At 45.3% G+C, this 26,865-nt stretch overlaps 1 protein-coding gene across 1 annotated transcript; it reads right to left on the reverse strand.

Annotated features, from left to right (window-relative positions):
• On the reverse strand, positions 1-26,460 carry dcaf15 (DDB1 and CUL4 associated factor 15). The gene is made up of 13 exons (XM_080216477.1): positions 26,361-26,460; positions 18,149-18,246; positions 16,241-16,385; positions 15,353-15,459; positions 13,782-13,918; positions 13,507-13,677; positions 10,523-11,347; positions 7,531-7,619; positions 5,513-5,641; positions 4,645-4,727; positions 2,260-2,364; positions 2,031-2,146; positions 1-814 (listed from the first exon to the last, which is right to left on the reverse strand). The coding sequence occupies exons 1-13, from the start codon at positions 26,433-26,435 to the stop codon at positions 759-761; spliced, it is 2,136 nt and encodes a 711-aa protein (XP_080072603.1). The 5' UTR covers positions 26,436-26,460; the 3' UTR covers positions 1-758.
• Positions 26,461-26,865: the final 405 nt, after the last annotated feature.

The raw sequence follows: 26,865 nt of genomic DNA on the forward strand, positions 1-26,865 counted from the left end.
TACTCTCCATATTTTATTGAAATTCACAGGGAGGAACACATTTTTACTCGGGTACAGCATAACACGGGATACAGTTCTGCCACTCAGTGTCTGCGATTCCATCTAAACTAAGAATTCCGCAGGGTTCATTTAACTGAGGGGGAAAGTTCACTTCACTGTGCAGTGTCCATATGGCCTCCAGTGACTGATACTGTCCCTGGTTAAAGATAAATGAGGAATGTAACCAGCTCGTTGCACTTTCAACTAGATCCTAAGTAGTGTTAAATATGACAAAAACTACAGTTTACAAAAAAAAGGAACACTTCAGTCAAGCGGCCTGAAGTCTCCCAAAGACATTCATATAACAAAAACTAACAAAATCCTAAATTAAGACGCTGAGGTAATGCAGATACCAAAACTTTGGTATGGTGGGGGGGGGGGGGGGGGGGGGGGTGGAGGGGATGGCAGTAGTTGTGAGATATGTATCACTCTCAAAAAACTGGAAATATTCAATATCTTGGAAGATTCTTTTAATTAAACTTTCACAAATTTGTTTTTTTTTTGTTTAAAACCCTCCAAGGGCCTGGCCTTGTTCAGCCTGAGATGGAATGATTGAGAAAAAATAAAACTGAATGAAGAGGTAGCTGTTTTAAAAAAATATAAACTTCCAAAACTATCGATGCGAATGGTGGCAGCTGGCTTTGTTCTGGAAACCTGGGCTCTTCAATCTTCCCTTTTAGAAAATGTGTTGGTGAAATGGACGACAGTAATAGTCACTGCTACAGGACAATCCACATGCTGCGCCCACTATCTGCCAGACGCTTCAGCGAGCGACCTAGAGGAAAGCCAATATTTACATCGAGTCACCATAGTGCCGTCCTGTTCAACCTGCTTCTCAGGCTGAGATTTTAACACAGATCAAACCTGAGACAATGTCAGTCACTTGCCAGCCAGCAAGACTAACAGCCAACACTAACAGCATGATTATACAGTTTCGGTTTCACAAGCCTCTAACATGGAACCCCACAACACCAAGTTAAAGTCCAACAGGTTTATTTGGAATCACGCGCTTTCGGGAGCGCTGCTCCTTCATCACTTGGTGTTATGAGACTTCTTACCGTGCCTACCCCAGTCCAAGGCCGGCATCTCCACATCATGGAATCCCTACACTGCAGAAGGAGGCCATTTGGGCCACATCACCAACAATCTCACCAGGCCTTATCCCCGTAATCACACATATTTACCCTCTAACCTACACATCCCAGTTCATGAAGGGGCAATTTAGTATGGCCAATCCACCTAATCAAACTGTTTGAGGAAACCCACACAGACACAGGGAGAATGTGCAGACTCTGCACAGGCAGTGACCCAAGACGATAATCAAATCCAGGCCCCTGGAGCTGCGAGGCAGCAGTGCTAACCACTGTGTCACCACCCTTAAGTGCCAGGTGATTATACATCCATATTCCTCTCTCGCTCTGTGGCATTGGTCTCTGCCACATCAATGCAGAAACCTGAAAAACGCACATGGGGCTACTCAAATTCTGCACGTTCCTCGCTCACTTTATGCCCGAGGTTGTTAATGGAATGAATCTTGTTCAGGGGCTGAGGAATATCGACTGCAGCAGAGTGACAGAGCTTGGCCCTGCATAGGATATTCCCCCACACAGGGCTCCTGGCTTTGTGACACCATCAGAGCAGTTACAAGTGTAGACCAGGCTTTTTCTCAAAGCAGCAGCAAAGTGAAAGCTGCATACTCGGGGGTCTCTGTTTGAACTGGAGCTCCTTCACTCCGACTAGCAATCCTTCAACTCCTTTCCTGTTCCAGAATCGGAGAGACTGAGGGGAACACCACTGCACACCACATTGGTGAACACTCCACAGCCTGGCAAATAATCAACTGAACTGGCCTCGAGACCCTTGGGACTGTGTGCCTGGGTGGGTAACACAGGGAGAAGGCCTGCTGCCTCAAGACAGGTCACACTGTACTACAAAACAATACACTGACATGCAAGTTAGGGTCATGTTACACCCTCAGAATGAAAGCACACCTTTATGCAGGGCTTCATTTGTCATCCTGTTTACATTGCGGAAGGTACTTTCAGGAACCAGCCACCTCATTGCTACATCAACGCAGCTTTTGCGGAATGTACTCCAAACACTGCCACTGTGTGAAAGGATTGGAGAGAGAGAGAGAGACAGACATAGGGAAAGAAGCATTAGCCTCAATTTCGATTCCTTGTGCAAGATGTGAATGGAAAGACGCACGATTTAACTCGCCTTGTTTGTCCCTGTACAGCAGTCAAGTCACCAACTCCCACAGTTGCAAAGATGCCGGTATTTAGGTTCCACGTGCCCTTCAAACAAGTATGATAGGTCCGAGGTCTGAAAAATCAGTAATAAAGTTTAATACCATTTCACAGGTACACAGCTTACCAACACAGGCAGGTCTGGTTACAAGGAAATACACACACACACACACTAGCTCCTGTGCTCAGAATGGGGACACGCTGAAAGATTTGCGACGTGATGGCCAGCCAGAGTTGAAGCTAGTTTGGATGATGTTTCCCCTTTAAAGTTTATTTATTAGTGTAACAAGTAGGCTCACATTAACACTGCAATGAAGTTCCTGTGAAAATTCCCTAGTCACCACACTCCGACGCCTGTTCGGGTACACTGAGGGAGAATTTAGCACGGCCAATGCACCTAGCGAGCACGTCTTTCAGACTGTGGGAGGAAACTGGAGCACCCGGAGGAAACCCACGCAGACACAATGAGAACGTGCAGACTCCACACAGACAGTGACCCAAGCTGGGTCCCTGGTGCTGCGAGACAGCAGTGCTAACCACTGTGCCCCATCCTACGATATGTTTTATTACGTTAAAGATATTTGGTGAGATTGAGTCATTGTTACTTTGTTTATAGCTTAATGATATCCTCAGTTCCTGCAGTCTATAGAATTGTGGCAGAGTTTAGCATCTGTATTGAGTTCCTGTGGTAAACATGTTCAAACTTGAACAATGCTTGCTACAGTTTTAATCTCTCAGTAGGTGTTGAGCAGTTGCAGGGAGCACACGAGTGCAGTAGTAAGTGAGAAACAGTATTTGTCTCCTCGTGCATTTACACAATATTCACATTTACATTGATCCACAGTGCCAGTTACTCACTCGGGGGAACATGCTCAGTGTAACACTGACAAAGTATCTTAAGCCCCGGACACGTTAAAAAGGACTCAGAAGAAGAGTGGAATGTTTGTGCTCGAGTTAAAGGGTGATTCGACTGGGAGGCAGCACATTTCCCAAATCCAACCTCCTGTGCCAGAATTCGTTGCTCAAGAACAGCATAAGCAGCAAGCGAGAAGAGGCTCCAACTCTCCCCAAACACGGACCATGTCCACCCTCAGAAGAAGCTCCTTATTGGCTTTGAGGAGCTCAGCCATCCTGAATCAGACAGGCAGGTTTACATCAATTGATGCAAAACAGATTTTAAATCTTAAACATTACTTTACAGGATAGGAGTGCCACTAACTACGCCCATCCCTAATTGCCCTTGAGGTGGTGGTGATGAGAGCAGTTCAGAGCTTTTCATGTGTCAGTGCAGACTCGATGGGCTGAAGGGCCTCTTATGCACTGGGGGATTGTGTGATTATTGTTGGTACACCCACAGTGCTGTTAGGGAGGGGATTCCAGGATTTTGACCCAGTGACTGTGAAGGAATGGCCGATATATTTCCAATTCAGGATGGTGAGTAGCTCAGAAGGGCACTTTCATGTGGTGGTGTTCCCATGTGTCTGCTGCCCTTGTCCTTCTAGGTGGAAGTGGTCATGGGTTTGGAAGGTACTGTCTCAGAAGCCTTGGTGAGTTCCTGCACTGCGTCATGTAGATAGTACACACTGCTGCTACTGAGCGGCGGTAGTGGAAGGAGTGGATGTGGTGCCAATCAAATGGGCTGCTACGTCTTGGGTGGTGTCGAGCTTCGAGTGTTGTTGGAGCTGCATCCATCCAGGCAAGTGGGGAGAGTTCCATCACACTCCTGACTTGTAGATGATGGCCAGGCTTTGGGGAGTCAGGAGGTGAGTTACTCGCGCAGTATTCCTAACCTCTGACCTGCTCTTGTAGCCTGTGTTTAAATGGGTAGTCCAGTTCAGTTTGTGGCCAACTCGGGGAGGGGGGGATTAGCGATGGTAATGCCACTGAATGTCATGGGCAATGCTTAGATTCTTCCTTGCTCCACATGTATAGGCAAGAGCTTCTATCAACTGGGCTCAGAAATTCATTTCACATTGCATCTTGAGGAGCAACAGGAGCAAGACAATTTACATCTCATCATTTATAAGAACAATATTATTAGAGCCTACCACATCACTTATGTGAATTTTTCGAAGAAGCACGGTTTTCAAACTTCGGGATCGTGGGATTCAATTGCAACCTACAGTTCCTCCACAATACATATTATCCACTTTATACCATTAGTTATGCTGATAACAAATCTCAGAAATCAAACAAGCACGTGCTTGATCTAGATCTTGAAGCTGAAAAGTCAGTGTGCCAACCTACCTGTGAAGTCCCTGAACAGAACAAATGGCAATTCTATCACTCAGATCCACCCACTCTACACCGTCTCACAACAGGACCACACACACTCTGCAGGGGAATTCTCCCTTACCTTATTTGTCCTTCCTCATCTGAAGGGTATGCCAAGAGCAGCAGGCCTATGTTAATGATGACATGATTGGTTATCGGACACACCTTGAAACAGAAAGAGATCACCATCGTACTGGTGTTAATCACAGTTCCAAAAGCAAGCCAGCAGAAATGAACGGCACTGAAAGGACAAAACTATAATCAGTTTTCAGGCTTATGAACAGAAGACGTCGGAGGAACAACTGGCTACAGAGAATATGGATTGAACAGTCAGTTAAAAGAGTGTGATGGGAGGACTGAAATGTGGCAAGAAGCTGGCCAGTGTCAGGCTTCCATCTTCTGTTCCCCTCCTAAAAACGCTCAGGTCCTTTTATCGAGCACCCAATACAGATCAGCAGGAACCAGCCATTCACCTCCCAAATCATGGAGAAAGACTGGAATCTCCGTCATTCTTGGTCACACTCTGACCACCCTGTCTGGACAGGTTCAGAGTGGAACTGGCAATGATCTTATTCCTCAGCCTGTCACAAACGGGGCGCAGGGAGGAAACCGCTGTTTAAAACAAAGAAAAAAACCTGGGAGCTGGTGAAAAACTTGCCTCTATTAACTAAACGTGGCTCACCACCAGCGATGCTGCAATCCGATCCAAAATCCTCTCCACTTCAAATTTATCCAACTTCAATTTCGCCAGAATTGATTTCCCGTCTGGAAACGAGTTTAATCTTACCCAGCCTCTAGTTTCCTCTTCATGTCGGTTAATCAAAGTGAGACAGATGGAATGTCCGCATGATTGGGTCAATTTTGATGCAGTGACTGTGAAGCCAAGTCCTGTCACTCACCTCACACCAGGCTGATAAAAGAACCTTGATTTTCAGTCTAAATCCACTCACCTCGAGGATGACAATATCGTAGTCACTGAAGGAACAGTATCGCTTCGACCAGGATGCATCGTTCCTTATAACCTCATTAATGACATATTCAAAATCGAGCGTGAGCTGCTCCACAGTCAGGTATTTGCCCTGAAAATTCACAAGAAGCAGGAAATAGGTTGCAGGGGGAGAGAGAAAGAGCAGCAACAAGGTAGTTATGTAGCACACATCCCGTTAAGACTTCCTCCTCATGGAAATGAGATACAGTGAAAATATTTCATCCTCTCAGTAGAGCAGCTCTGGTTCTTGTCCTTGATCAAGGATATTAGGTACCAGAGCGCGTACATCTGGGGAGGCAATGGCCTAGTGTATTATTGCTAGACTATTAGTCCAGAAACTCAGCTAATGTTCTGGGGACCCGGGTTCAAATCCCGTCACAGCAGATGATGACATTTGAATTCAATGAAAAAGAAATCTGGAATTAAGAATCTACTGATGACCACGAACCCATTGTCGGAAAAACCCATCTGAGTCACTGATGTCCTTTAGGGAAGGAAATCTGCCGTCCTTACCCGGTCTGGCCTACATGTGACTCCAGAGCCACAGCAATATGGTTGACTCAACTGCCCTTGGGCAACTAGGGATGGGCAATAAATGCTGGCCCAGCCAGCGACGGCCATGTCCCATAAATGAACAAAGCAGCATGATACACTGTATCAGCTGTAGCTTAATGGGGAGCCCTCTCGCCTGAGTTAGAAACGTGGCTTCATATCTTCTCCAGAGACTTCAATCAAAAATGCACGGTTACTTTGCGTCGGTAATTACTGTAAACAAAGTACACATCATCAGAATGAAGGGATTTCTCCAATAAATATTTGTGACAGCGTTCCAGCATAATATTGCCCAGTCACGCTGAGCATTTACCAGTTTTTAATCACAAACTCAACTCAGCCCCGTCTGCCCTTAGCTAATTAACCGAGAGAGGGAAAAATAACACAAAGCCCTCACTCTCTCAGACAGAGTAAGGAGTCTCACAACACCAGGTTAAAGTCTGACAGGCTTTAACCTAGTGTTGTGAGACTTCTTACCGTGCTTACCCCAGTCCAACGCTGACATTGCCACATCACGGCTCTCAGACAGAAACAGTCAGGAATCAGGGGATCGAGTTTCAGTTTCTGCCTTTGCAATGAAGGACTGTTGCTGGTTAGAGTGCAGCTACTTTACAGATTTACAAAAGACATGCACCAAGACTGAAGCACTCAGTGTTCTGTAATACTGTAACTCAGATTATTCCCATCACTAATAATCTACAAGTACCAGTACTCCACAGAATCCCTACAGTGCAGGAGGTGGCCATTTGGCCCATCGAGTCTGCACCGACTCTCAGAAAGCATCTTACCCAGATCCATCTCCTCCACCCTATTCGTGTAAACCCATGAATTTACTCTGCTAATCTCCTTAATCTATACATTTTTGGACACTATGGGGCAATTTAGATTAAGGCAAAATGCTGCAGGTGCTGGAACCTGAAAAACAGAAAATGCTGGAAAATCTCAGCAGGTCTGACAGGATCCGTGGAGAGAGAATCAAGCCAATGTTTCGAGTCTGGGTGACCCTTCAATAGACCCTTTGTCAGGGGCAGTTTAGCATGGCCAATCCACCTGCCCTGCACATCTTTGGAGTGTGGGAGGAAACCAAAGCACCCAGAGGAAACCCACACAGACATGGGGAGAACATGCAGACTCCGCACAGACAGCGACCCAAGCTGGGAATCGAATCTGGGCTCCTGGCACTGTGAGGCAGCAGTGCTAATCACTGTGCCACCTTTATTTCAATGTGGGCAATGTAAAAGACACTCTTTGAACATATTAGCAAGAATTAAATCTCGAAACTTTCACAGCTGAACTCTTCTCACATTTCAATACTGTACGTCGCACGCTGGACATTATAACCTTTGAATCCAGTGATAGGTACAGTACGGCAATGGGTCTGTCCCCATCTCAGCTGGAAAGGGTCATGTTGCAAATTGATTAGGTTACCTGATACAAAGCGCTTTCTTTAACAGGTTTCAGGTTCCTTCCCCTCAGGTCAGTGACTACAAAATGCAGTGAGATCTTATCATCGTATCCTGTGGGGAAACAAGATCCTTTAGTATAATCAAACTGATCACCAAAAATTATAAGATTAAACAAATCCTTCAAGGTCTACAATCCCCAAATTAATTCCGCATTTTTCCTACATAAAAGGATCAACACTTTCCATGATTTAATCCTTCAATTTTACACTGCACTTATCATTAATAGGGCAATACAATGAGAGGCAAAGTCCCACTGACTGGTTGCGTCAAAATCACTGTTGGGAAGATAAGCCAGCATTGGGAATGGAAGCTACCTCGATCACACTGTCAGTGGTGGACTCTAATGGCACAGACCTGGCTGGAGGTGGGTGAGTGGGTCGGGGGTGGGTAGGAGAGGAGAGAGAGAGAGAGAGAGAGAGAGAAAGAAGGAACACACTGCAAGATCTGGTCTGTGATCAGTGGAAAGAATGGGCGAAATCACTGGCTTTTGAAGTTCAGGCCAGAGTTCAGTCTGACAGGATGACTGTTGCTTGCCGGTAATTGTTAAAGGGATTTGGCCTGTCTCCCCAGATTCCCTGATGAACACAAAACTGTTCCCAGCTCAACAACGGATAGACGATCTCACTCAACATCATTGCTGCAAGAGGAGGAGCTTTCGACACATTTCTGAGCGATGTTCCCCCTCGCTGCGTGGCCACACAGTAACTGGAAATATTCTACACGGGGAACATACAGCCTACACACCAACAATGTTCCCCTTGTGGCAATGCGTCAACCTTAAAGAGCCCACGCAGTGCAACAAGCTGGCTGCTCACAGCAAACAGAAGTTAGACAACATTGCCTAGTCTCACTCAAAGCTCACCTGTGGTCACTGAGGAGAAATATCCTGATCTGCAGCACTTGGATCATCACAAAAACTTTAAAAGAAATAATTTAACAAAAACCATTCTGGACTTTCCAAGATCTAACTTCAAGACAGAGAGAATGCTAGGATTCTCAGGCTGGGTTTGGTAGAAGAAATAGTCTGCTTTGAGTAGGGATATTCAGTAACTGACTATGAATAAATGTGCCTTATTCACACATCTTAAGAAATGACTTGCATTTCAATCATAGAATCCTACAGTACAGAAAGAGGCCACTTGGCCCATCAAGACAGCACAAACAATAATCCCACCCAGGCCCTATCCTCATAGCTCCATGTATTTACCCTGCTAATTCGCCTGACATTAAGGGGCAATTTAACATGGCCAATCCCCTTAACCTGCACATCTTTGGACTGTGGGTGAGGAAACTGGACACCTGGAGGAAACCCACATAGACACGTGAACATATAATCCAAGATGATACATCAGTGTGGTACGACAATTGTGCCAGATTGTCAGATTTTTAAAAATTCATTCGTGGGACACGGATGTCGCTGATTGGTCAGCATTTATTGTTCATCCCTAAATGCCCTTAAACTGAGAAGCTTGCTCAGCCCTTTCAGAAGGCAGTTAAGAGTCAACCACATTGCTGTGGCTCTGGAATCACATGTAGGCCAGACAGGGTAAGGACAGTAGATTTCCTTCCCTAATGGACATTGGTGACCCAGATGGGTTTTTCTGACAATCAGCAATGGTTTCACAGTCAGTAGATTCTTAATTCCAGATACTTTTTATTAAATACAAATTCCACCATCTGCCGTGGCGGGATTCGAACCTGGGTCTCCAGCTGAGTTTCTGAATTAATGATCTAACGATAATACCACCAGGTCATTTTACCCAGACCCTCTCCCCCACTGAGGCAGTTAACTGGGATCCTGTTCAGGGGGATATTGAAGACCCCTTATTTTCAGTAAAGTTACAGTGACGTTATGGGGCACCTTCAGTATCATCAAAGCACGTTCTGACCAAAAATCCCACAGCTGTTTATGGGATCTTGCACTGTATAATTTGATGATCATGTTTCTCTACAGTAGTGCGGTCTAAGGTCTTCGTGCACTCAGATTCACTCTGGGATGTCACAATTGTTATGTTGACATAATGGTTAGCACTACTGCCTCTCAGTGTGGGGTTCGATTCCCAGCTTGGATCACTGTCTGTGTGGCGTCTGTATGTTCTCTAAACAGCTGTGGGATTTTTGGTCATAACATGCTTTGATGATACTGAAGGCACCCCATGTCCCACCAACGAATTTAAAAAAAAGGCAGCACCTCTGACAATCTGGCACAACCGCAGTACCACACTTGGATTATATGTTCAAGTCTCTGGAATCAGGGTTCAAAATCAGCCCTTTGATTTATAGAATTCCTACAGAGCAGGAGACGACCATTCGGTCCATCGAGGCTGCAACAATAACCCCAGCCCCTAACCCATGACCCCACATTTTTGCCCACTAATCCGTCTAACCAACACATCCTGGGACAATTTAGCATCAAACTAACTCGCACATCTTTGGAGTGTAGCAGGAAACCAGGCACCCAGAGAAATCCCACACAGACACGGGGAGGGCGTGCAGACTCCACACAGACAGTGACCCAAGCCGAGAATCGAACCTGGATCCCTGCGCGCTGAGAGGCAGTGGTGCTAACCCACTGGGAGACCGTGCCACCCACAGGGAGGGGTGATACGGGACAATGGTGATGATTTAACTGGGCGAAAAACAGACTTAAAAATGAGGGATTTGATTAATAGTCACAATTACTAAAGGACAAACTTGTCTTTTTCAAACACCCTCCAAGATCCAACACCAGGGTGAAGGGTGTGAGGACCTGGGAACAGGTTCTCTGCCAATCACGTTGCTTGGTGAAAATGGGCATGTCACACAGGAAGGATCGAGCAAAGTGCCTCCCGGAAAGGAAAGCAGCTAAGGCCAATGCAGCGTCAGCCGATTATTGCAAATTCTGAAGCAAGCAAGCACACCGACAACCAAAGATGAAGGCCCGACCAATTTCTTCACATTGCTGCTTCACTCACCATCATCATCTGCAGCCATGCCAGAAGGTTCCAGAACATAGTGCAGCTTTATGTAGTTCACGTAAGCGGGATCTGTCTGTGCAGCTTCCGGTTGGCTGGCAGTACTATCCATTGCGGCTGACTCACTCGGAATCAGCTCGTTTGCCACTCCAGTCTTCAGTTTAGCAGCAGTTGATGGAACATTGTTATCCAGTGTAGGTTTCCCTGGTGTGGTACAGGTGCACCCTAATACAAGTGACTGTGAATACTCGGAGTTCAAGGTAGAATAGGTGGGCTCCGCAATACAATGGGAACACTGTACCTCTAACGTGGTCCCGGAAGAGTAAGAGGTGCGTGTGGAATCCAACATCTCGCGTTCTTGTGTACTGAGGGCTTTGTGGCAGTCTTCTGTGGGTGGCCCAGGTTGGGTGTTCTCCTTTGGTTTGGATATGACGTCGTTTAGATTACACTGAGCTTCTGTGGAGCTCGTAGCAGCTCGGGCTCGCCTGAAAATGTCAGCAGCAAACTCCTTGGCTTTACCCGTGGCGGAGGACTGGTCACACTGGGCAGGGTGACATGCTGCCGGGACAGCCTGCTTCCAGCTCGCAAGTTCCCAGCTCAGCATTTCCTCGGGGTAGGTTTCAGTGCGCACGCAGGCGGCCGTGTCAGCTTTGTGCAAGTCTGGCGCCCCGTGGCTGGATGAAGGATAATTTGTGCCTTCATATCGCTGATAACCGGACATAACACTATCCATGGCTGGTGAAATAAGATTGGGATCCAGCTCACAGTGGCCTGGGAGTGCAGCGTTTTCACTGCTTTTGCTGTAAAGAATCTGTCCTTTCTCACCTGGAACACAGAAAACCAAAAGGGAATAGCAATTAGACAATCCCGAATTGGAAGGACAGCTGGTTAAGATCGTGCAGAGGTTTTGTTATGGATATGATGTTCCGGGTTGGTTCCAATTGCCCCGAAATGAATTCTCCCCCTTGTTAGACCTGACGTTCTGCTTTGGTTATTTGCCTCTCCCCGGAGATTCCACGCTCCAGTGAGAGAACAGCAGGAGGACTCTGGACAATAATTCTCCGGGAACATGGACATGGAGCAGTCTTAACGGACTAGCTGCTCCTTCCTTGCCCATTGCCTTTCTCAAACAGAAAGACCTCTAGCTGAATGTCACTATTATTGCTGAGTCAGCTAACATTAGTCCAACATGGTTACAATTAATCCCAATGGGTTAGAGATGGGAACTCCAGTGACTCTGATGGAACTATGTGTAAGAGTTCAGAGGGTGAGTACAGAGCAAGGACATGACAGGACATGGTTACAATGCCTAACAGGGAGAGATGCTATTTATATCTGGATGTTGGAGTAATTAGGGAGAAAATTTGGAAAGTATTGGGGATCAAGGGTGGCACAGTGGTTGGCACTGCTGCCTCACGGCACCAAGGACCCAGGTTCAATGCCCAGCTTGGGTCACTGTCTGTGTGGAGTCTGCACGTTCTCCCTGTGTCTGCATGGGTTTCCTCCGGGTGCTCTGGTTTACTCCCACAGTCCAAAGATGTGAGAATTAGGTGGATTGGCCATGCTAAATTGACCCTTAGTATCGGGGGATTAGCAGGGTAAACGTGGGGTTACGGGAATAGGGCCTGGGTGGGATTGTGCTCGGTGCAGGCTCGATGGGCTGAACAGCCCCCTTCTGCACAGTAGGTATTTTATGATTCTGAGGGAACGCAAAGCTGTCAGTACATCAAGAATAAACGGCTGTGTTGCTCCTTTGCCAAGCTTACAATTCTTATATTTAAAATCAAACTTCTGACAACCCCAGAACATCACAACATGTTTTACAGCCAATGACTTGCGTTCAGCGATTTAGTTGCTAGTGTATTGCAGGAAATGCAACAGCTAATTTGTGCACAGCAAGATCCCATAAGCAGCCATGTGGTAATAATGGCAAGGTAGTCATTATTGTTTTTAGAAAGGTGATGTTGGCTGATGGATAAACATTGCCCAGGACACCAGGGAGAATTTCTGTTCTTTCAATAATACTGTGAGGTCTATGATAGAACAGGTACCCTGTCAATGTTTTCATATTTCATCCAAAAGACAGTAACCTTAATACCACTCAGTAGTGCACAGGCAGTGTCAGCTTAGACTGTATGCTCTGGAGTGGGACTTTAATCTATGATTTTCTGAAGAGTTGATTTATTATTGTCACATGTATTTATATACAGTGAAAAGTATTGTTTCTTGTGCGCTATACAGACAAAGCATACTGTACATAAAGTACATAGGGGAGAAGGAAAGAAAAGGCTGTGGAATATAGTGTTACAGTCATAGCTAGGGTATAGAGAAAGATCAGCTTAACATAATGTAGGCCCATTCAAAAGTCTGATGGCAGCAGGAAAGAAGCTGTTCTTGAGTCAGTTGGTATGTGACGTCAGACTTTTTATCTTTCTCCTGATGGAAGAAGGTGGAAGTGTGTATATCCGGCATGTGTGGGATCCTCGATTATGCTGGCTGCTTTGCCAAGGCAGTGGGAAGTGTAGACAGAGTCAATGGATGGGAGGTTGGTTTGCGTGGAGGATTGGGCTACATTCATGACCTTTTGTGGTTCCTTGCGGTCTTGGTCAGAGCAGGAGCCAAAACAAGCTGTGATACAAAGAAAGAATGTTTTCTATGATGCATCTGTAAAAATTGGAGTGTGTCGTAGTGGACATGCCAAATTTCCTTAGCCTCCTGAGAGAGTAGAGACATTGGTGAGCTTTCTTAACTATAGCTTTGATGTGGAGGGACCAGAGTTAGCACAAGTCACAGCTGACCCTTATCTATGTGCCCAGATCTAGCAGTGAAGATAAAAAGCAATTGGCTGCTCCAGTGGGTGAGGGGAAAGAGACTGACCATATTCCTGCCTGGGTGAAAATAATTTGAACCAAATATCTCACCTTCTCTAAGCCCACTCACACATTCTAACTAAGTTCCCAAATGAGTACCAGAGAGGGGATTACCTGCTGTGTTTACAGATATTGCACAGGCTACCAGTGAGTAGCTGGTGTTGAGTAACACCACTCCATCCTTTTTGAGCTGAAAGGCAGGCTGGAACGTGGGGAAGGGATACACCACCTGGTACTTTGTATGAAACATGAAGCCATGCTGGAGACAGTAAGAATTCTGCTCATCTGTAACACACACAAAACAGCAGCAAGTTAGATCTGTGCAATGTGAAGTAATACAAACCTGTCTGACGTGCACACACACTCTGAAAAGTTTTATTTTGTCATACCTGTGTTGAGCAAAGCCATGTCCTTACAGTCTGGACAGAATGCAAACGGCGGAGTAGCAACTGTTGTAATATAAATGTCTCTGTCATTTTCATCACTCATCACCATGTTTATCAGCAGATCATTCACGGAACGAATGCTGGATTAAAAACAAACTCAATCACATTCTCAAATAAGCAGGTGAAAATATTCTATTAGAAACAGCTTTGCTGGAGGAAGAGCAAAGGTTCCTCCCTATCCTGGGACTAACACACACATCTCCCAGCAACTGGGAGTGGAAAAGAATCTGCAGCACAGAGGAAAACTAAAAAAGGGGAGGGGATGCTGTTTTGAAAAGAAAAGATACCAGAACAAGATGATCCTACAAATAGCAAACAACAATTTCATTCAATTGAGGCATTGTTGGTTCAGAAAGAGATGTTCAATAGGGCACAGGAGTAACATCCTCCTTCAGATAAATGCTTCAACATCAAACAGCCAGAGCTGTGGTTTAATGACTCAGTGGATTCTTGTGCTCACTCCCTAGATTGGGACTCAAAGCTTTCTGACTCAGTGCTGAGGGTGCTACTTAATGAACCCATTAGACAACCAACTACAAATCTTGGCAACTTTTGCTGCAAGGCTTTCAGAGGGGAAAATATTCAACAGGGTAGGAACACCAGTCTACTTCCATTTATAAAGTCAAATCAGACATTGTCAGTATTGCAAAATAGTGCGGATGGTGGAAATCATAGGACCCCTACAATTTAGGAGGCGGCCATTTGGCCCATTCAGTCTGCACCAACTCTCTGAAAAAGCATCCCAGCCAGATCCTATCCTGTAACCCCATATGTTATCTCACTTTTCCCCCAAACCTACACATGTTGGGACACCAACGGGCAATTTAGCATGGCCAATCCATCTAACCTGCACATCTTTGGAGTGTGAGGAAACTGGAGGGCCTGGAGGAAACCCACGCAGACACAGGAAGAACACACAGACTCTACTGGTGCTGTAAGGCAGTCGTGTTAGCCACTGTGCTGCCCTGGATCTTAAATAAAAACAGAAAATTCCAGAAAAACTCAAGGGCTCTGATGAGAAACTCTGTTTCTCTCTCCACAGGTGCTGTCAGACCCACTGAGTGTTTCCAGCATTTTCTGTTGTATTTTGAGCATTGCATTCAATTTGAAGCACTGGCTCTCAGGGGGGATGTACTGGCTTTGGAGGGACTGCAGTGCATGGCTAAAAGAGTGAAATCAAGAGGATAGATTCCACAGGCCTTCAAGCTCTTGAATATAAAAGATTAATGAATCAATATGGTTAGATTGAAGGAATTTGGTAGGTAAATAAAAATAATCTATTTCCCCTGTTGGTGATGACAAGTCCAAAATAAGGGGGCACAAACTTAAAAGTAGACCTGGGTTGTTCGGGGTGATGTCCGGAAGCACTTCTTCACACAAATGGGGGAAGGTTGGAAATCTGGAACGCTCTCTCACAAATAACTGGGCAGTGTGGTGATTAGCCAGGCACTAACTGAAGATCAGGACAAGCTGCAGGAGCTGAATAGCCTCCGACCACTGCTGCGAATACTTACTTGAAGCCAAATACAATAAGCTTTGATGGATCGCTTGGCCACTCACACACTGTCAGATACAAGTCGCTGTACACTTCCTGATCTTTGAAGAGGTGCACTTGCCTCACCTAAAGTTCAACAAAAAGGGATTAAAAAACAACAGAGTATCCAACTAAATCCGAGTATAAACATAGTGTGCGAGTGAGCATGTGAGCGAATTGAGTGCACATGTGAATGCATGTACCAACATATAGAAGTTTGTAAGACAAAGTATGTTTTGTATTTGTTTGAACTGGAAGGGACTTCCTCCTTTAAGTTAACAAGTGACAGGACAATTCCTAATCCACCTGGCACTAGCCTCTACACCGCCCCCCCCCCCCAACCCCTGTGCATGAGTTATGAGCTACACACAAGCAGAGTAGCCCCCGCCAGCAAGAATCAGAGCGAGGGCACCACTTCCTTTCACTCCTTACCTCAGCAACTTCCTCCAATCTTACAACCCTCCAAGATCTTTCCACTCCTCCAGATTCAGCACACACACATTGCTGTAAAAGTGGCAGCCGTGTTCTCAGCTTCTGGAGTTCTCTCCCTAAACCCCTCAGCGCCTCTCACTCTCCTCCATTCAGACACTTCTGAAAACCCATCTTCCCACCAAGTCTTGCATCACCTGTCTTAGCATCTCACGGGGCCCAATATCAAATAGTGTTTGATAATCGCTCCTGTGAAGCACCTTGGGAACTATTAATACGTGAAAGACGCTATCTCAATGCAAGTTGTTGTTGGGAAACTAAAAGCTGATAACAACGCAACATGGTCAGCGAGAAAGAAAAGGGACAATGTTCATCAAGGATGTGTTTAGCATTGGATTCCGGAACAGTCACAAATCGCAATGATTCCTTTGGTACTCACCTTCTTCAACTTGTCGTGGATGTTGAACTTCCACCAGTACAGGTAATACACATAATACGGTAATTCGTCAATATCCTGCTCTGGAACATCCCTGGTGTAGGACAGCACATACCTACCACATTTCGTAAAGCCAAGGAATATGTGGCTGTGGCAAGAGAAAAGGAATTGACTAAATAGTTGGAATTTAAAATGAAAGTAACAGTTCCTGGTTAATTCAGAACTGCAAAATTCAGTAAAGCATTCAGATATATGTGAAATTCGCTCAATAAAATGTTATCTCGGGGGCACAGGTCTAATTTTTCTCTCCCTCTCTAGATGTTTTCTCAGACAGCTCCATACACCCAGTTTGTCTACGATACTTTGCCCAAGGAATCAGGTAAGATCACACTTCTTGTCCTTTCTTGTTCCTATAATATGTGGGGGAGGGGGAGTACATAGTACATAACAGTTGAAACTGATCCTATCCTCCATCCAGCCTGTAAAGCACCTGTATCCCTGCAGTAGTCACTGCACTGTGCATTAGGAAAAGTTGAGTTTAAGTTTATTTATTAGTGTCACAGATAGGCTTACATTAACACTGCAATGAAGTTACTGTGAAAAATCACCTAGTTGCCACACTCCGGCGCCTGTTCGGGTACACAGTGGAAAAATTTAGCATGGCTAATACACCAAACCAGCATGTCTTTCAGATTAGTAAGAAATCCCACAACACCAGGTTAAAGTCCAACAGGTTTATTTGAAATCATGAGCTTTCAGTATGCTGCTCCTTCCTCAGTTGAGTGATTTCTGATGAAGGAGCAGTGCTCCAAAAGCCCATGATTCCAAATAAACCTGTTAGACTTTAACCTGGTGTTGTGGGACTTCTTACTATGCCCATCCCAGTCCAATGCCAGCATCACCACATCATGGTCTGAAAGAAGAAACCGGAACACCCGGAGGAAACCCACCAGCCATGGGGAGAACACGCTGACTCTGCACAGTGACCTAAACTGGGATTTGAACCTGGGTCCCTGGCGCTGTGAGGAAACAGTGCTAACCACTGTGCCGCCCCCTCTCTCTTAGGGGAACTGAGCCCTTTTTCAGTTTCTGTACTGCAGCCCAATGAGTTCAACTCATTCAACTTGGACCAAAGACCAGGAATTGAAGCTGACATCTTGCTGAACCGCCAGGCTTGCTTTACCAGGTCAGCCATAATACAACTGAATGGCAGAAAAGGCTCGAGGCTGAATAGCCTCCTCCCATTTCTCTTGACCTACTAACTAAATTCTCTGAGCTAAAGGGAAATGGCTCAGCACTTCAAACAAACATTTCTCCAACAAGAGGAACAGAGTCAGATGAAACCAACAGGAGGTCAGAATTAGAATGTGATAGTGTAAATGTGCAAGCAGCAGACTGTAATGGTGCCACAAGCACTGAAATGTAAGCTGTAGACTATCAGGCTGTTTCTTGTCACCAAACCAGAAAGCAGCTTTGGAGAGATTTGTTATGCGAAATATAGAAATGGCAATATTGCATGTTACCTTTATAAAATCCTCTGCAATTTCAACGGGTTCCACTCAATAAATTAAAACATTAACACCATGTGATAAAATTGTGATGTTAAGAAATAAATGCTAGAGAGACAAGTAGATTCACATGGGGTCTGGGTTTGTATGTTATACAATGGGATTGTGGAGCAGAAGACAATGCACTTGTTTGAAAAACCCTCTCTCCTCTATTTCCGAACTGTCATGAAGCTGTTTAAACTGAAGGGTTAATGCCTGGGGAGAACAATGCAATGCTCCAGATAAATTCCCCCACACAATAGCAGCAATGAATTGGGCCCAACATTCTTCTCCAGTTAAATCAATGAATAAACAAACGCTTGCGAACTAAAATATCCGTCGATTCAGGAAATGATTTACATACCCAGCTAGTAAAAAATCATCGTCCACGATGTTCTTCAGGGGCACACAGAGAATGGGAGGTAAGTTTTGGAACATTCGGTGTGAGAACTGACCAGTTATCTGCAAGAGGAAAAGGTAACATATCTGTTTGCAAACAAAGAACAACACAGCATGGGAAACAGGCCCTTCGGCTCAACGAGCCCATGCCACCATCCTCACATTATGAGTCCCCTCTCCACCCATGACCCTTGTCTATGCTTAAGGCATTCCACATAGAGGGAAGACTAACTAGGGACAATTTGTTACACCAATCAGCCTAAGAGCACACCTTTGGGGTGTGGGAGGAAACCAGAGCACCCGGAGAAAACCCACGCAAGCACAGGGAGAATGCGCAAACTCCCGCAGACGCTGGCCCAAATCTACGTATCTGCACAGCAAACAGTGATAGTCACTGAGCTGTCGTGATGCCCAGCATCTGGTCCAGTTTAAGCGTACACTAACGACATGAAGTACTAGGCTACTCTCGAAATATCCAAGAGCAGCCCTCGTACGACCCATCGCGTGTATGCCCCTTGTTGGACAACAAGGCGGACCGAAGCACCTGTGGATTAAAAGAGAAAAACATCAATAACATGCACATCCTTATACACACATTCAAGGGAATCCCCAGAAGCTCAAAAGTAAAACAAGTGAGCGAGAAAATATGTTGGAAGGTCCATAGGAATCAATTGATTCGCAGGGATGTCCCAAGGCTCCTGAACCTTATTTGAAACAGTCTCCCATATCCCTCCATCTCCATCCCGCTCATGTGCCTATCTAAATATCTCTTAAACAACTCCAGCGTGCCTGCCTCCACCACCTTGCTTGGCAGAGCATTCCATACCCCCACTACCCTCTGTGTGAAAAACCTCCCTCTAACATCTGAATTATACCTCCCCCCCCCGCCTCACTCTAAGCCCGTGGCCCCTCGTAATGTGCGTTTCCAATCTAGGAAAAAGCTTACCACTGTTTACTCGATCTATCGTAAAAAGTCTGACAACACCAGGTTTAAGTCCAACCGATTTATTTGATAGTAGACTCATTAACTTTCGAGGTTTCCCTCTTCGTCAGGTGAATCCCCCGGTGTTTACCCCAGTCCAACGCTGGCATATCCACATCATGTACTCTATCTATACCCTTCATAATCTTATATACCTCTAATAGCTCTCCCCTCAGTCTCTGTCTTCCTAGGGAAAGCAGCCCCAAGTACTTTGCAGCCAAAGTAAGAACCATGTGACAAGGGGCATTCATTTGGACAAGAACGGGGTTCAAATGGTTTTAATACTTTATATACAGTGATCCAGTTGTACAATTGTAAACAGCCAGAAGGGCAGCAATAACTGGAAACTTGTCCCACCATTCAGCTAAGAGACCAAGATCAGATTGTCTGTCCACTCTGTTCTAGAACAAGCATGAGAATTCAGAAATGACCAGAAAGATCCTTACAGCCTCAACTTTTAATGTATGTATTTAATGAGTAGAGATCCTTAGAGCATTCCAACAATGTCATGAAACATTCACCAGATTCACCAACATTTAACAGATCACCAACAACCTGTCCTAGTCATCCCATGCCGACACTATAGTTTAAAAAGCCCCACCAATGCCTCTATTTCTCAGAAGACTAAGGAAATTTGCCATATCAACTACGACTCTCACCAACTTTTACAGATGCACCATAGAAAGCATTCTTTCTGGTTGTATCACAGTTCAGTATGGCTGGTGCTCTGAACAAGACTGTAAGAAACTACGAAGGGTCGTGAACAAACCCACTCCATCACACAAACCAGCCTCCAATCCACTGACCCTGTCTACACCTCCCACTGCCTCAGAATAGCAGCCAGCATAATTATGGACCCCATGCACCCCGGACATTCTCCTTTCCACCTTCTTCCATCGGGAAAAAGATAAAAAAAAGCTGAGGACATGTCCCAACCAACTCAAGAACAGCTTCTTCCCTGCTGCTGTCAGACTTTTGAATGGACCTACCTTATATTAAGCTGATCTTTCTCTATATCCTAGCTATGACTGTAACACTTCATTCAGCACTTTCTCCTTTCCTTCTCTATGAAAGGTACGCTTTATCTGTATAGTGCGCAAGAAACAATACTTTTCATTGTATATTAATCATATGATAATAATAAATCAGTGTCATAATATACAATTTCTAGTTGTTAATCTAATTCAATGCCTTTATTTGCCGAGCTTATTAAACCTGGTTTCAGAATGATGAGAATCTGGTGAGGGAGAATTGAGCATGGCTAGTGCACCTAACCATTACATTAACGTATCTCTTCTGAATACCAAACAAATAAACAAACTCAATATAACTTTGGGACAAATTAAAAGGGGCAGCTCCCCAAAAGAAAGGGGGAGCAGGCTGAACAAAACCAAAGTCAAAAGGAAACTTAAAACATTAAATCAAAATGTGGTTGTTGGGGTCTATAATACACTCAGCCCCTGCGGTGCCCAGCGGGCATGGATCATCTTTTTACGTAGGAAACAGAACTGCCAATTTGCACAGCAAGCTCCCACGACAGCAATGTGATAACCACCAGATAATCTGTTTTAGGGAATTGACTGAGATAAATATCAGCCAGGACACCAGAAAGAAATCTCCTGCCCTTAAACTTGAATTTTAAAAATGGCGCACACTTGAAGATCAAATATGTCTCCAAAAGAGAAAGTGCTGGAAAATCACAGATCAGGCAGCACCTGTAAGGAGAGAAAAGAGCTGACATTTCAAGTCCAGTTGATCCTTTGTCAAAGCTAAAAGGTATAAAAAGTGGGAGAAATTTATACTGCAGGGTGAGGGAATGAAAGATGAGTCATAGCCACAAAAACAAGGGGAAAGGCTGCTATTGGCAGTCCATTGCAAACATGTCTCCTCCTTAACTGTTGACACACTGCATTTCTCCCATTTTCACACCATATAATTCCAGTGCCAATTCGTACTAAGTTAGGGACAAGACAATTGTGTTACAGCTGCATATTCATTAGGATCTACACCAAAACTACCCAAACTCATTTTACACAGAAGAGACTTTCACATAATTAAACCTGGTTCCAGAGGTTAACACGTTTACTGCACTACTCAGTCCCAAACAACTGCATTGTTATGGCAGGTTACAGAGTGAATTCCTTTCTGAAATGTAGTTACTTCTCGCAGAGGCAAACACAGCAATCATTCTATATCAGCAACATTCCACTAAACAGCAGCGACACCAATAACCAACCAAGTAAACTCATGTCTGTTGGTACTGGTTAAGAGAAAAGGTAATGTGTACTGCAAAGCAATATTAGCCAACTTCAGTTGTGTCATTATGACTCAAACTCACAAGACATTCCATCCAGACTTCAACTGAGCCAAGTTAACAAGGATGATATGATGAACAATTAAGAATAGGACAGTGTGACTAAACCACACAACCCTCCCCTCATCTCATGGAATAAAACTGCTGCTTACGAGGCCTTCATTGCCAGAAGACTTGGGCACACAAGCAAGGATGTCTTGCTGCTGCTGTACAGGGCACTGGTGAGACCACACTTGGAGTAGTGTGTGGAGTTTTGGTCTCCCTATCTATGAAAGGATGTAATTCCACAGAGGGAATTACACAGAGCAAAGGACTGATTCCTGGAATGTCAGGGTTATCTTATGAAGAGAGAGTGGGGCGACTGGGTCTGTATTCACTGGAATTTAGAAGAATGAGAAGGGGATGGAATTAAAATGTATAAGATTCTGACACAGCTGGACAGATTGGATGCCGGGATGTTGTTTCCTCTGGCTGGCTGGGTCTAGAATAAGGGGTCACAGTCTCAGGATACCAGGTAGGCCATTTAGGATTGAGATGAGGAGAAACTTCCTCACTCAGAGGGTGGCAAATCTGTGAAATTCTGTACACAGCATCAGACTGTGGAAGCCAAGTTACTGAATATATTTAAAGAAAGAAATGGAAAGATTTCTAGATTCTTAAGGTCTAGGATATGGGGATAATGTGGGAATATGGTATTGAAATCCAGTAACCAGCATCATTAAGGACTCCACCCACCCCAGACATTCTTTCTTCCCCCTTCTTCCATTAGGAAAAAGGTGCAAAAGTCTGAGGTCACGTATCAACTGACTCAAAAACAGCTTCTTCCCTGCTGCTGTCAGTCTTTTGAATTTACTTAGCTCAGATTAAGTTGATCTTTCTCTACACCTGGCTATGACTAATAAAACATTCAGCACTCTCCCCTTTCCTTCCATATGTACAATAAGAAGTCTCACAACACCAGGTTAAAGCTCAACAGATTTATTTGGAATCACGAGCTTTTGAAGCGCTGCCCCTTCATCAGGTGAGTTAGCTGATTAAGTCAGAGTCATAGAGGTTTATAGCATGGAAACAGGCTCTTCAGCCCAACTTGTCCATGCCACCCCTTTTTTTAAAAAAAACCCTAAGCTAATCCCAATTGCCCACATTTGGCCCATATCCCTCTATACCCATATAACTATCTAAATGCTTTTTAAAAGATAAAATTGTACACACCTCTACTATTACCTCTGGCAGCTTGTTCCAGACACTCACCACCCTCTGTGTGAAAAAATTGCCCCTCTGGACCCTTTTGTATCTCTCCCCTCTCACCTTAACCTATGCCCTCTAGTTTTAGACTCCCCCACCTTTGAGAAAAGATATGATTATGTAGCTGATCTATGCCCCTTGTTATTTTATAGACCTCTATAAGATCACCCCTCAGCCTTCTACGCTCCAAAGAAAAAAGTTCCAGTCGATCCAAACTCTCCTAATAACTCAATCCATCAAATCCTGGTAGCATCCTAGTAAATCTTTTCTGCACTCTTTCTAGTTTAATAATATCCTTTCTATAATAGGGTGACCAGAATTGTACACAGTATTCCAAGTGTGGCCATACCAATGTCTTGCACAACTTCAACAAGACATTCCAACTCCTGTATGAAGGGGCAGTGCTCCAAAGGCTCATGATTCCAAATAAGCCTTTGGACTTTAACCTGGTATCTTGAGACTTCTTACTGTGCCCATCCCAGTCCAATTTCACCTCATTCTATATATACAGTATGCTTTGTATAGAGCACAAGAAACAATACTTCTTACTGTATATGAATACATGTGACAATAATAAATCAAGGGGAAAACTTTCCACTGGTTGGAGTAATACCTAGCACAAAGAAAGGTGGCTGCAGTTGAAGGATGTCAATCAAATAACTTTTAAGGGGCGGCTTGACAAATACATGAATAGGCTGGGAATAGAGGGATATGGTCCCCGGCAGGGTAGGGGGTTTTAGTTCGGACAGGCAGCATGATCGGTGCAGGCTTGGAGGGCCGAAGGGCCTGTTCCTGTGCTGTAATTTTCTTTGTCCAATCATCTCAGATCCACGACATCACTGCAAGAGACCCCAGGTTAGTGTCTTAGGGCCGAAGGGCCTGTTTCCCATGCTGGGTTGTTCTTTGACCAGCCATCTTCATCAGTCACCTTCCTACCATCATAAAATCAGGCGTGGGAATATTCACTGATGATTGCACAATGTTCAGCACTTTGCACAACTCCTCAGAAGCAATCTGTCCTAAAGCAAGACCTAGACAATATTCAGATGTGGCTGATATACAGCAAGTAAAATTTGTGTCAAACATTGACCTTCTCCAATGAGAGAGTCTGACCATTGATGGTAATGCCCTTGAATGTCACTGAATCCCCCACCATCAACATCCTGGGAGTTACCATTGACCGGAAACTGAACTGGACTAGCCATTTAAATACTGTGGCTACAAGATCAAATCAAAGGCTGGGAATTGCAGAGTGGAACTCACCTCCTGCCCACTATCTACAAGGCACAAGTCAGGAGTGTGATGGAGTACTCTTCACTTGCCTAATGAGTACAGCGCCATCAACACAAGAAGCTCTGATGGAGGTTCATCCAGATTTGAAATGTTGGTTCTATTCCCTCCCCACAGGTGCTGTCAGACCTACTGAGATTTCCCAGCATGCGATGTTTAAGCTCAACAGGACCTAGAATAAAGCAGTCCTCTTGATTTGCACCTGTTCCATCACCTTAAACATTCACTCCCCCCACCGACACACAGTGGCAGCTTGTGAACCATCTACAAGATGCACTGCAGCAGCTCACCAAGGTTTATTCAATAGCACCTTCCAAACCCATAACTTCTAACACCCGAAGGACAGGGAAATAGATGTATGGGGACACCATACATCTCCAAATAACATACAACCCTGACTTGAAATTATATCGCCATTCCTTCATTGTCACTGGGTCAAAATCCCTATTTAACTGCACCCTGGGTATAACTATTCCACATGGACTGCAGTGGTTCAAGAAGGTGGCTATCACCACCTCCCCAAAGGCAATGAGAGGTGGATGATAAATGCTGATCTAGGCAGTGACACCCACATCCTATAACAGAAAAAAAAGATTTTGGATAATGAAATAGATTGTAACTTGTAAATCACAGAATCTCGACAGTACAAAACGCGGCTTTTTGGCCCCTCATATTGGCATTGATCGCAATCCCACCCAGGCCCATATATTTACCCTGACATGAAGGGACAACTTAGCATGGCCAATCAACCTAACCCGCACATCTTTGAAGTGTGGGAGGAAACACACACAGACACAGGAAGAATTTGAAAACTGGGTGGCACAGTGATTAGCACTGCTGTCTCAGAGTGCCAGGAACCCGGGTTCAATCCCCAGCTTGTGTCGCTGTCAGTGTGGGTTTTGCACATTCTTCCTGTGTCTGTGTGGATTTCCTCTGGGTGCTCCGGTTTCCTCCCACACTTCAAAAGATATGCTGGTTAGGTGCACTGGCCATGCTAAATTGCCCCTTAGTGACGGGGAACTAGGTAGGGTAAATGCATGGGGTAATGGAGATAGGGTCTGGGTGGGATTGTAGTCGGTGCAGACCCGATGGGCTGAATGGCCTCCTTCTGTACTGCAGGATTATACGATCCACACAGTGACCAGTGGTCCCTGGCATTCAGTGCTAGCTGCTACACCATTGTGCCTCCCATCAAGAGGGCTGCAAACAGCAGCATCCAGACCAAACTCCGTCCCTGACATCACAGGGTTTGCAATAAAAAATGTGGTGGGGGGTAGGGGAAGGGGGAGAGAGAGAGGGAATCAGACCACAATATTAAACATCAACGTTACCAGGACGAACATTTCTGTCCAACACCAATTGCGAATCCTTCTCAATGCATTCAAGAGGCGGTTAGGTATAGCATTTGTGGCAAATCAGATCAAAGGTTATGTGGGGAAAAGCAGGATTAAAGTTTATTTATTAGTTACAAGTGAGGCTTACATTAACACTGCAATGAGGTCACTGGGAAATTCCTCTAGTCGCCACATTCTGGCACCTGTTTGGGTCAATGAACCTAACCAGCACATCTTTCAGACTGTGGGAGGAAACTGGAGCACCCGGAATAAACCCACACAGATACGGGGAGAATGTGCAGACTCCACACAGACAGTGACCCCAAGCTGGGAATCGAACCCGGGTCCCTGGAGCTGTGAGGCAGCAGTGCTGACCACTGTGCCACCCATCGAATTGGATGATCAGACACGATTGTAATGATGAACGCCAGAGCAGGCTGAAAAGGGCCAAGCGATCTCCTCCTGCTCCTGTGTTTCAAATAAAGGTGGCATGGAGGCGGGGGAGAGAAATGGGCAATTTTAAACCAGGAGACAAAGGAACTTCACCGGCAAACACCAATTCTAATTTCAGCCCAATTTTCAAAATGTATATGCCAGCAGGGGTGGGAATGTACAGCATGCTCAGACACATAAGATTGGAAGCTGGAAGCCAGTGGGAGAGACAATCTTTCATTGAGGCAGCAATTTGAGGGTGGAATTTGCAATGGAATGAATTGGACCAGCTGAAATAAATCATTATAACACAACACTGATGACTGGTGACCACAGTTTATGGCTGTTCCTAAAGACTGGCAGTGAATAGGCCGGGTTAAGTTGTCCTGGTCAATGGGAAATGATTAATTATTATATTTGGGTCATTTGCTGACATGTTGCTGGGGTTATCTGCCTCCTCCCTCACCTCCCCCTTCCAGCCTGTTTAACACCTTTATTCGGGCAGGGTTTCCACCCTGCATGAGGCACCTTTGGCGTCTGGAGGTATTCACCCGGCCTCTCCTGCCGCCCCTCCCAGTACCTTCAGCCGGTATAAGTTCCTCAGGACATTGCCTTTCTTCCTGCCGCTCGGACGCTTGTTCCAGCTCGGCGCCATCTTCTCCCCTCAGCTCCCACCGCCGCGCAACCCAACCTGCTAGCGGCCTCAGCTTTCCCCGCCCACTACCGCCTCCTCCTCCTCTTCTCCCATCTCATTGGTTACACCTCCAACGGCTCCGCCTTCTATTGGTCCATCCCCACGTCAATCAGCGGGACCCAAAGCGAGTTAGGTTGAGGTGCCAGGTCCTCCTGCCCCTCCCCGGTTGCTAGGTTAGCGCTCTCTGCAGGCTGGGAGGCGCACTGCAGCGCCCCACTGGCCATTGTCAATCTTAGAATATCCCTACAGGGCAGAAGCAGGCCATTCGGCCCATCAAGTCTGTACCTACCACAATCCCACCCATCTCCCATGCATTTACCCTAGCTAGCCCCCCACCCCGGCACTAAGAGGCAATTTAGCATGGCCAATGCACCCTAACCAGCACATCTTT

This window comes from Carcharhinus amblyrhynchos, chromosome 33 (assembly GCF_965287045.1).
Source record: "Carcharhinus amblyrhynchos chromosome 33, sCarAmb.v2.hapA, whole genome shotgun sequence".
Taxonomy (NCBI): domain Eukaryota; kingdom Metazoa; phylum Chordata; class Chondrichthyes; order Carcharhiniformes; family Carcharhinidae; genus Carcharhinus; species Carcharhinus amblyrhynchos.

Excerpts from the sequence above, each read along its gene's own strand:
- dcaf15 (XM_080216477.1), bottom strand. The coding sequence starts at position 26,435 with ATGGCGCCGAGCTGGAACAAGCGTCCGAGCGGCAGGAAGAAAGGCAAT. Across the intron at positions 18,247-26,360 it reads GGAACTTATACCGGCTGAAG|ATAACTGGTCAGTTCTCACA; the intron begins GTACTGGGAGGG and ends TTCCTCTTGCAG. Across the intron at positions 15,460-16,240 it reads TCCACGACAAGTTGAAGAAG|GTGAGGCAAGTGCACCTCTT; the intron begins GTGAGTACCAAA and ends GTTGAACTTTAG.